A 12,333-nucleotide genomic window follows, 5' to 3' on the forward strand; every position below is an offset into this window, starting at 1 on the left:
CGTACTGACAGACAGGGACTGCCAAGCAATGGGAAGGATGGTTGTAGTGAGTGAATAATTTGAAGTAGAGATGGGTCGTTCAAGAACTAACGGGTCCAAAGGAATGGTTCACCAAGTTGAACGGAATGAGCAAGGAATGAATTCTAAAGAATGGTCTTTCACAGTTCACTTCAGTCATGGCTTTCTACCTATAGTTCCTGTAAACGGGAAACGGTTGGTCTCGTTCCCGCAACGTTACATCGGCCGGTCTCGTTCCAGCCTCAGTCCCATTCCCGTCTGTCTTGGTCTTGGTCTTGGTCTTGGTCTTGGTCTTGGTCTTGCACGGCCGAACTTGTCCTCCTTCGCGTGGCCAGTCATCGCAGTTCCACTGCCAGCTGCTCACAGTTAGTTCAGTATCAAGTTGTTGTTCATTTTGTTCACTGCGCACGTCCATTCTAAATCTGTTTCAAACCTTTTTTTCAACTCTGAACTTCTGGTTCTTTTCGTATTCCACTCAGCGTCCACAACCGGTAATTAAAATGTATTTTATAATTACATAAATTACATAAAAATTATGTGGTATGTAATACATACATTTTTCCAGGTAACAAAATGGCATATCAGCTTACTTCCCTATTTTGATGAACAGCAGAAGAAATACTTGTAAAAAGGCAAGCCTTTTTTGTTATTACATACGCAAAGGAAGTTGGCACAGCACACACAAGTGGCCATTTTCTGTCTTTTTTTTTATCCAACATAAAACGGCATGTTCAGTGTTATGGAAGGCAGACCGACTTACAACTGAATGAAGCCCATGCTCCATAATCGAGTGCCTGGTGTCACATTTTGTAAAGAGAGTATGATAACTTCTACAATATTATTTCAGTGGTATAGGGTGGTGCACAAAATATTGGCCCCGAGTACTAGACTGCTCATCTACATCTACATATACAAATAATCCGCAAGCCACCTGACGGTGTGTGAGAGAGGGTACCTTGAGTACCGCTATCGGTTCTCCCTTCTATTCCAGTCTCGTATTGTTCATGGAAAGAAGGATGGTCGGTATGCCTCTGTGTGGGCTCTAATCTCTCTGATTTTATCCTAATGGTCTCCCCGCGAGATATACGTAGGAGGGAGCAATATACTGCTTGACTCCTCGGTGAAGGTATGTTCTCGAAACTTCAACAAAAGCCCGTACCGAGCTACTGAGCATCTCTCCTGCAGAGTCTTCCACTGGAGTTTATCTATCATCTCTGTAACACTTTCGCGATTACTAAATGATCCTGTAACGAAGGGCACTGCTCTCCGTTGGATCTTCTCTATCTCTTCTATCAACCCTATCTGGTACGGATCCCACACAGCTGAGCAGTATTCAAGCAGTGGGCGAACAAGCATACTGTAACCTACTTCCTTTGTTTTCGGATTGCATTTCCTTAGGATTCTTCCAATGAATCTCAGTCTGGCATCTGCTTTACCGACGATCAACTTTATATGATCATTGCATTTTAAATCACTCCTAATGCATACTCCCAGATAATTTATGGAATTAACTACTTCCAGTTGCTGACCTGCTATATTGTAGCTAAATGATAAGGGATCTTTCTTTCTATGTTTTCGCAGCACATTACACTTGTCTACATTGAGATTCAATACATTGTCTCCCACCAATCGTCATCTATTGTTTCAAAGTAGTAGTTGTTTGCATTAGCTTATCTGTTATTTCTTCACTGACATTATTACATGTTTATCTATTCTGCTCATAGCGGTCAACAAATCGTGCGTAATTGCCGAGCAGTCTGTACTCGGGACCGGTTTTTCGTGCACCACCTAATATTATTCCACAGCGGTCAGACACATAACACTGCAGTTGGCTAAATGAGAGGTTTTGCAGAATCACGAAAATTACAGGTGTGTGAGAATTCTGTTCTGAATAAAAACTCCGTACTCCAGGGGGGAGGCAAGTGCCCCCTGTTGGCACCTTCCATCTTCAGTCACCTATGCTACTAATTATCATTTTTTCATAAGAACCATACACCAAGCACAAATGAACGGCGAACAAGTAAAAATGAATGGTTCCCAAAAAAGAGCACTCACCAGTGAACTAGTTCCCAAGGATGAACGAGTTTGCCCATCTCCAATTTGGAGTGAAAAATCATGTTATACCTTGTGCCAATCCAATGGAAGTGTTTGGCTTTGGCAAATGCCCGGAGAACGCTACCTGCCATTACCTGTAGAACACCACTGAAGTACAGAGTATGTGGTATTGGGTGTTTTTGGGGACTGGTGTGTGGTCCCCTTATCGCACTTTAGAAAATGCCAAATGCAGAATGATATGAAAACATTTCACAGTACTGAATACTGCATACAGCAGAGGAACAATTCAGAGACAATGACTGACTGCATTAGTTTGACAACACACCCTGTCATAAAACAGCATCTCTCAGGCAATGGTTTGTGGACAATAACATTCCTGAAATGGACGGGCATGCCCAGGGACCCAATTTTAACACAATGGTACACATCTGGAATGATTATATTGTCAACTTTGCTTCAGACTCAAGGATCCGAGTAACAACTTCCTCTGGTTTCGGCTCCTGGGGAAGAAGGGGCTGCCATTCCTCCAGATGCATTCAGAGACCTCATTGAAAATGTTGCCAGCAGAATTTGAGCCATCATAGAAATGTAGGGTGGACACCCCCATGTTGGTGTTCACTAATAGCTGTCCACATACTTTTGTTCAGATAGTTTATATTAACTAACATAAATGCTATTGAATAGTTACTGAGGTGTGTGGACATTGCAGTCAAAGTAGTTTCAAAAGTGTCTGTGTTGAAAGCAAATGTGTCTATAGAGTCAAAATTCGTCTCACTGCAAGATCTTTGGCAGTGCATGGTGATTGTTTCAGATCTTTGTCCAAAGATCACAGCACCACCCTCTGTTACTCTGAATGCATTAGCTGAAGCAGGACTTGCAATTGCAAAAATGCCAAATGAATGCAATTACTGCCAATTACAAAGCACTTGAATTTGAAGCTGATGGTCTGTAAGCTCCTGATAAATCTACAGTATTCTTTAAATGCTACAACAGTAGGGCATCATGAGACAGAAAATATACTGTTTTCAAACATGTGCAGAGTGAAAAGCACAAGAAAAATAGATCTAAGAACGTTAGTGTGTGGCAGGTTTGAAGTGGGCAAGAAAAACAAATAAGACTGTGAATATCTGACTTAAAGTACTATGGAAATGTTCTAAAAAGCAAATTTCCACAACTAACAAGAAAACAAATATTTCCCGCTAGGGAAAGAGAAAATCATTAAATGTATGCTGTGGTAACTAATAGTAAACAGCATGATAAATTACAGTTTCCAGTTTGTCACAATACTTTTAATAACGTAATAAATTATGTTAGTACAGGTTCAAATTAAGTTCTCAGTTTGTCACAGTACTTTTAATAAAGTAATAAATTATGTTAGTACAGGTTCAAATTAAGTTCTTTTTAAATCAAATGCTAACAATGGAATTAATTTATTTAATGTGTGTGAAAACAATTTGGACAACAGTTGTCACTTCAGTACAAAAACAACAAAAGAATGAAGTGGTGCAGCAACTAGCTAGATGATAAGATCACTGACAATGTTACTGAAGACAGTTGAGGCATGGAATGAACAAAAATTTTTTGTTGCATTGTTGCATGTATACAGGTACTTGACCCAGAAAACTCAATACAGTGTGCTCATGGAACACTGAGTACTTTAGAAGACTATAATAATAAATATTACAATGTAAATGAAGGGAATATTATACAACGGGAAGAGGAAGTAGATGAAGATGGGATGGGTGATATGAGTCTGTGAGAAAACTTTAGTAGCCTACTTAAAGCAAGGCACCTGGAGATTCTATCAGAACTACTGATATCCTTGGGATATCTAAACTACTCTGCCTGGTCTGCAAGATATATGAGACAGGAGAAATACCCTCAGACTTCAAGAAGAATGTAATCATTCACAATTTCAAAGAAAACAGGTGCTGACAGGTTTGAACATTACCAAACTATCAGTAATAATTGCAAAATAATAACATGAATTATTTACAGAAGAATGGAAAAACTGGTAGAAGCCAACCTCGGGGAAGATTAATAGGGATTCCGGAGAAAAGTATGAATACACAAGCAATATAAGCCTTATGACATATAAGATACGCAAAGGCATACCTACATTTATAGCTATGGTAGATTTAGAGAAAGCTTTTGACAGTGTCAACTGGAATACACTATTTGAAATTACGACAATCTGTACACTGGGCAAGCAGTAAAGGGTACCAAAGAAAAAATTTGGAGAATGAATTAAAGTTCAGAAAAATGGTTCAAATGGCTCTGAGCACTATGGGACTCAACATCTTAGGTCATAAGTCCCCTAGAACTTAGAACTACTTAAACCTAACTAACCTAAGGACATCACACACACCCATGCCCGAGGCAGGATTCGAACCTGCGACCGTAGCAGTCCCGCGGTTCCGGACTGCAGCGCCAGAACCGCTAGACCACCGCGGCCGGCTAAAGTTCAGAGAAAAAAAATAAAAACTTTGGGGTTTTATGATATCGTAATTCTGTCAGAGACAACAAAGGATCTGGAAGAAAGGTTGAACAGAACTGCCTATGTCTTGAAAAAAGGATATAAGAAGAATATCAACAAAAGCAAAACAAGGATAATTGATGTAGTCAAATTAAATCTGGTGATGCTGAGCAAATCTGATTAGGAAATGAGACACTGAAAGTAGTAGATGAGTTTTGCTATTTGCACAGCAAAATAACTGATGATGGCTGAAGCAGAGAGGATATAAAATGTAGACTAGTAATGGCAAGAAAAAATTTATGGAGAAGACAAGTTTGTTAACATCAAATATAGTTTAAGTGTTAGGAAGCCTTTTCTAAAGATATTTGCTTGCAGTGTAGCCTTGTATGGAAGTGAAATGGGGATGGTGAACAGTTCAGACAAGAAGAGAATAGAAGCTTTCAAAATATGGTACATACAAGCTAAATACGGTTGCAAATGATTTTTCAAAGGAACTTCCCAAATGGAACTCTGCACTGCCTACCTAAAAGAATACTTTGGAGAATATTACTAAGAGAAACCACTTAGAAGGAGAGGGAGCCAAAGACATTTCCTCTTGAAGTGTTAACATGTTGTAACTCTTAGCTTTCTGCAGCCTCTTATATGGCAGAATATTTTGAAGACATATTACAAGTCTTCCACAGTGATGATATGCAGCAGCTATCTATGACAGAAACTTAATATGTTAATTCACTTTCTAGTGAAGACATAAATTCAATTCTTATGGACACCTTGTTCATTAAGAAACATGCAAATAGTTTAATGAATGTGAGTGTGTACTTACAGTCTTCAAAGTAGTCTATCCCCCATTAACTACATTCAAAATAAGACCAGCTGGAAAATGGCTTTTTTTTTTTTTTTTTTTTTTTTTTACTGTGGCATGTGAAATGTTTGGTGAAGAAACTAGCAAGATTATTCATAATGTTAAGAAACTGGATGAAAGATACAGTTAAATGCACTCGATTGCACCTTCAGGCTCATTACTCTCATTGGTACAGACCCACACAAGCCTGTGTTCTCGGTCCTTGGGTAGCATTTCAACTCTAGGATGGTAGTCAGAAATGCTATAAATGCTGTCATGGCTAAGAGTCTGTCAGGTATACCTGACATGACAGGCCTCAGCTATGTAAGTATTCTGAAGTGATAAAAATCCCTTCAGAATTTAGTCGAACAGCAATTTTTAGCAAGATAAGTGAACATTGTCCAATTTCTATACACAACGAAACTCACCAACCAACAAAATGCGCCAGCTGTGCTTTTTCTTAATTCAGCAAATTAATAAGTATATAAATTTGATATTTAATGCCCAATAAACATAATTTAATGGAAGGGCATTTTTCATTTTTAACACAGTACTGAAAAACAATGAAATAATACAAAAAAAACCTTGAAAAATACACTTTGAGAGAAGAACACAAAATTAGCCATAAAATAAAATTATTTTTTCCTGTCCATACTCATATGTCCTCAAATCAAACACATCACAACTTTTTAAGTTCAAGAATTCTGTGAAGGATACAAAACGCTTAACACTTCTCTTGTAAGAAATATTTTTAATGTAATTTTCTTTTTAAGCTGCCACTGAGTTGGAGAATGGATTTTGTTCTTACACAATATTTCTATGGAACATGTGCTGCTCCTCATTTACTCATGACATATGCTTAACACCACTAGTCACTGGCAAACCCACTACCCTCAATATGAATGCCACAGTCCAGGTGGTCCCCCAAAGTGTTGTAAGAATCACACTGGCTAATAAGCGAATCACAAGTTAAAGACTGTGGGCAGCAATCTAATGAGATCAAAAGAATATGTAATATAGAAAGGGTGCATTAAAGTCATCAACAAATTGTGTCATTCTTAATTTCTTATGAATTTCATAAGTTTGATATCCATCAAAATGCAATCCACCATACAATCCTCCTTCCTTTGACCAGGTATTGAACAGCATCACCATCCAAAGTGAGTCCATGTTTCTGAGTTTTGGTTATATGGTTCCTAGGCAGAATAGTGAACAGGTCACACAAATTAGCCTCCAATTACTTCCCATCTTCTTCACTGAAGCTCCAGGAAGCAAAGCTTAACTTTCAATATGTCAAACTTAAAGCTTTTAAGATTAAGATCATCATCATCATCATCATCATCATAATCATCATCATCACCACCACACACAGTTGGCTCTGCTTGGAACACAGGCCACTCCATTGTCTTCTGCCTTCCCACCAACTCCCCTCCCTTTTGCATGCAGTGCTTCAGTTCTTCTAGCCACCTGTGTCTTGGTCTTCCTCTTGGTCTTTTTCCTTTCATTTCATCTTGTGTTTCTTTATGGATGTCCTCTTCTCTTCCATCTGCTTAACATGTCCGCACCACGTAAGCTTTCATTCCTCTATTCCATTTTGTAATGTTACCTCTACCTTCATTAATTCCCTGATCCTCTCATTCCTTAACCTGTCCATCTTCATAATTCCAATACCAGGATGATTCCGTGATGATGTTAAAAACTTTCAGGGATGATGGAGAAGAGGTAAACGTATCAATGTGGGGCAAGGGACCCTTGTCTGGGAACAACCAACTTGCCAGTTGTAAGTGAAAATCGTTCTGTTATCTCTTACAGAGGACCTCTTCTACTGCAAGCTATTTCTTTTGCATCTTTTGGGAGGTGGTAATATGGACCACAACAAGAAAAAAAATTGTCTTATAAACATAGACTCTAAAATATATACCTTAAGAGCTATGAACACTTGTTCATCTTCGCTACTGTGAAACACATCTCCTCTACTGAAGAAGTGCTCATAGTTCCTAAGGCAAGCACTTTATGGCCCATGTTTACTTGACATTTCCCCTTGGTTTAGTCCATACTACCTCCTACCAAAATATGAAAAGCAAAGAGTCTGCAGTAGAAGCAGTTCACTGTCAGAGATATCAGAACAATTTTTGCTTATAACTTTTGACTCTGGTGTTTCTGGACCAGGGTATCTTACTTCAAATTTACAAATTTACCCTTCTCCATCATACCAGAATGTTTGTATCATCATCATGGAAACACCCTCTATTTCTCAAAAGTTTCCATCTCACTAGCTTTTATTTTGCTTCTTCTCGTCCTTTCATTGCCCACTTTTAAGATACACATTTAAAATTGTGTAAGACGTTGACATTTGAATACATAGTGAAAATACAACAAAATTTAAGCAGTCATTTGGAATATAGTATCTACTGCACTCCTGTGAGTTAACAGAGCTGCAGATTTGCTTAAAACTGTATTAAAATATTTGTGTGTAACAATCAAATCCTATAATGTGGAGACCAGAAATAGTTATATGCAATTATTATGTGGCAGTGGGTGATTTTTAGTCTCAGCACCCACTACGTGCATGTCAAGAGAAGTCACAGACCAATGTTAGCACAGACTGAACTCCACCATTGGGCCACTTACTACAGTAACAATGAGATGACTGACATTTGCTTTTAGGACCTGGCTACTTCTGCTGTGCATACACACAGGGCACTTTCCTTTTACTGCACCCCTTGCCCCTCTGTCAACAGCTCCACCATGCAACCATAGTGTTTTGCACCGAAAGATTAGTCACTGATCGGCCTCAGGTGGTATCTTCACAGAGCTATCGTACAGTTATTTTACGAAGTTCTGATCAATATAAGAATAATTTAGAAAGATACTTTTAAGAAAGCCTAGAGTATCATATTTTTTTCTCAATAAAATAGTGTAGCACAGAAACATCCATAAGTGATAAATAACATGGCTCTGAAGAAATGCACTGTTAGTCACTGTTGTATACAAAAATGCAAAGCACCCCAGCAGAGATAGTTTTCTTAATACCAGAAGAGGGTGAGGAGAGAGGGGGGGGGGGCACAGAGGGGTGGAGGGAGTGAGGAAACAGTGTACAATGTTTCAATTACAGAAACATCACAAACTGATATACTCAAAGTGTTTACTAAACTAAAACTGACCACGTTCCTACAGAGACAGACAGAGTTTATAGTCTGAGAACTCATTAGAGTGAAAAATAAAGTGGAAGTAAGTGAAAAGCTAAAATTGTCTCTATCATGAAAACATATGTGAGAAACAAGCAATTTTGTTCTACCAGTCAAATGCGACATTACTACTACTTTCCTTCATGGAAGCATTTACAATTCATAGGCTAAAATTATGACATCTAAGTGACCGTGCACGCTATGTCAAAAATTGTGCCATTTCATTTACTGGCTATAATACTTCACTGGCATTTTTAATTATTAGATCAATGCTGTTAAAATGTAACAAGATATGCCTACATTCAGGACTACAGAGCTCCACGCTATACTGTACAAATATAACAAATAATTATTACAATACTGCTAAGCAATCCATTGTAGCTCATACTTTTTCCTAGATTCATACGCAAAATAGATAACTGCCACTGCTCACAAATCTACATATGTAGGCGTTACTATAGGCCATGTATATTCTTACACTGGGATAAAAATTTCTTGAACTGGCAATTCGAAGAGATCCACAAAATAATTAAAAAACTGCAACATTAGTTGTGATAACTTGTGATATTTGTAGAATGTATTCCACAATTTACATGAAATAATTCAGAAACACTCTTCTGTATGACACTGATTGCGAGGTTTTAAAAAAATAATACGGAAATGTCAATATGAAGAACACTAAACTGCAAATGGCCAAAGGCATAAAAAAATGACACACAAGGCACAGTGGATGAAAACTTGAAGATCTTCCTTACAAAATAGTTTTGATTTTTCTTACGAAGTAAATATTTCCCCATAATTTATTTCCAACACCTTAGATTTCAGTTCAGTTATTACTTCACACACAGGAAAATGGGATTTTGTCTTGCAAAACATAATTAATTTCTGATAGTTCTTCAAAATATGTTTCTTCTGTGCTATTATCAATGAATCTTGACTTAATGTCTAAGCTGACTGAGAACAAGTAACCTGTTTGGGTTTAATACTGCAACCTTCATGTGCACTTTCATCTAATGTAAATGTAATAACAAAAGCACTGCACAAACCTTTTCATCTATAGCTCTCTAATACATCAGCTCTGCATCACAGAAGGGAAAAAAATTCTGTGGAAAGACATGCACAGTGCTTTTTTTCCATATTCTCAAGTGAGAAACATGTACATTACGACAACAGTGTGAACAAACGGAACCTTGATAAATATTGTGTCACGGGAATCAAACAGAAACTGGGACACTAAATAGAGTCAAGTCTCACTGAAAACAGCACAAAGTGAAAAAGTTAATAAGAAATACATTTTGCAAAAACCTGTGGATCCCATTATCATCATTACTTCTCCAAACCAAGTTACGAGAGAGTATCACAAACTGAAGTAAAATCATAGCCAAAATATGTGAATATGAAAATTTACCTTGGTGTAGCTGGTTGGGAACGAGGAGTAATACTTCGTTGTTCAATTAAACTCGAAGTGCTACCTCTGCTTTGCATACTACTTCTTTTACTGCTGCCCGATAGTTTACCTCCATCTAAAAATGACAAACTGCTTTCATTTTTTTGATTCACTTGTTTGAGTCAAAAATTTACAAGAAATTAAATCCAAGACCATCACATAAGAAAAAGAATTCACTTACTTATTTATTTGAAATTAAATATTTTACTTACAGTAACATGACTATTTACATGGTTTTTTATTACTGTTATTTACAGATGTACTCACCTTACAAACTGCAAACAAATGTCACTAAACCTACATTTATTTCACAAGCCACCTTATAGCGTATAGCAGAGGGTGCTTCAAGCAGCATTATTATTTGCTCCTTTTTCATTCTATTCACAAATAGAGCATGAAAAGAAACGACTATCAGTATGTTTCTGTAAGAATTTGATTTTGTCCAACTATCCTCCCACAGTCATTCCACAACATGTGTGCAGGAGAAAGTGTTATGTTGTCTGTCCCTTCTTGGGACATATGCCCTCAAAATTTTAACACTAAATTTCAACATATACCCACAATACATCCCTTCTACCATCTGCCACTGGAGTTTGACAAGCATCTTTGTGACATTCTTGTGCTTACTAAATAGACCTATACTCTCATAATGTTCTTTTTTGAATCTTCTGTATCTTTCAATTTATCTCACTTAATAAGGGTCCCAGACTGACGAGACAAGAAACACTATAAAATCAACTGAACAAGAATTTTGTACGCTAACCCATTTTTGGGTGAACTGAATTCCTTGACAAGATGAATTCAACAACTTGACTTAGGAAACTCAAAATGGAATAGCAGCAACAAAAATTTAGAAGTGTTCTGAGAATTAAAAATTACAAAAGTCTGCCACTGTTCAAGTAGGAAAATAATATATTACCAGATTTGGGAACAACTGTCACAGACATCACACAGCTCTTCCACTTAATGGTTTGCCAGTGACTCCCTGTTCATATAACATGGCACCCTGTATTTTTTATTCAGTAATTCATTTCCTCTCCTAAAGATCTATTCAAAAACGCATCACAGTGTACCATTCACTGAAAAACAATGTTATTAATGACATAAAACAACATTGACTTTGAGCCCGAGATCACAAACTTGTCCTCTTGCTGGAGTTATCAGAAAACATATATAAAAAACTGAATTCAGTTAGTCCTCAGTACATGCTCACTGCCTTAATGGACAATCTGTCTTAGTAACACACTATCCTTTCACATTAGTCCACTCACTCAGACTTTCTAAAGAAATGTGGTGTTAAGACCTGAATATAAAAGGCTGTGCAGAAGTTATGGCAGAGCTTGTATATGACATGACTGCTTTCACAGGTGGTACTGCCTCTGATAAGATTGGAGTAGGATGTGCTGAGTGCTTGCATCAGCTCTGAAGGATCCATCCAAAAGCTCGGCAACATTCTCTATGCATAGTGACAACTAAACGCTTTGGATACACTCCTTCCATTGCCAACATTAACCTAGTAACTTTAATAATTGTAAAGCCATATCATATTTTCCACCCGTCTTCAACACCCTCAAGGATATATGAAACTATAACTAATGCCTTAAATCTCTTTTCCTAACATTCCAGTTTAAATATCTTTCTTCTTACACAATCGGATAACAGCTTCAATTTTTCACATCTCTGTCAAATTCAGACTGATGCAGCAATTCATGTATATCTAACTTTATTAGGCACTTTTAGAAAACACTGTAATGGTGTGGGGCATGTGCAGTTGGAGTGATAGGGACACCTGATACTTCTAGATATGACTCTGAGAGGTGAAATGTAAGTAAGCATCCTGTCTGATCACCTGCTTCCATTCATGTTCATTATGCATTACAATGGACTTGAGCGATTCCAGCAGGACAACGCAACATCCCACAGGTCCAGAATTGCTACAGAGTGGCTCCAGGAACCCTCAGAATAGACAGTCCACAAAATACTATGCAATGAAACCCACTTCTGTTTTACATAAAAAAACAAATATGGAATCATTTACCTCACCCGATAATGTACTATGGTTGTGAGCAAAAATTATGCAGAATATGAGCAACATACTTACAATGCTATTCAAAGAGTTCAATATATAAAAGATGATCTAAACAGGAACAGAATAAGATGAAACCAGCTTGTGTCTTGTTAGATAATTTTTAGGTTTTGCCAAGTGCTACAGCGCCATTATTTCCAACTGATAATGGCCACATGGTTGAAATTACAATTTTGGATTGTACAAATAAATAATGTCAGACAGGCAAAATGCGACCACGAT

At 37.5% G+C, this 12,333-nt stretch overlaps 1 protein-coding gene across 1 annotated transcript in view; it reads right to left on the reverse strand.

Moving 5' to 3' along the window:
- The window catches only part of LOC126185073 (putative transcription factor capicua), a 316,920-nt gene that overhangs the window by 249,855 nt on the left and 54,732 nt on the right, over positions 1–12,333 (reverse strand). The window contains exon 4 of the mRNA XM_049927858.1: positions 9,987–10,101. Coding sequence (XP_049783815.1) covers positions 9,987–10,101 — 115 coding nt within the window. The remainder of the gene's footprint in view (positions 1–9,986; positions 10,102–12,333) is intronic.

This window comes from Schistocerca cancellata, chromosome 4 (genome assembly GCF_023864275.1).
Source record: "Schistocerca cancellata isolate TAMUIC-IGC-003103 chromosome 4, iqSchCanc2.1, whole genome shotgun sequence".
Classification (NCBI taxonomy): Eukaryota; Metazoa; Arthropoda; class Insecta; order Orthoptera; family Acrididae; genus Schistocerca; species Schistocerca cancellata.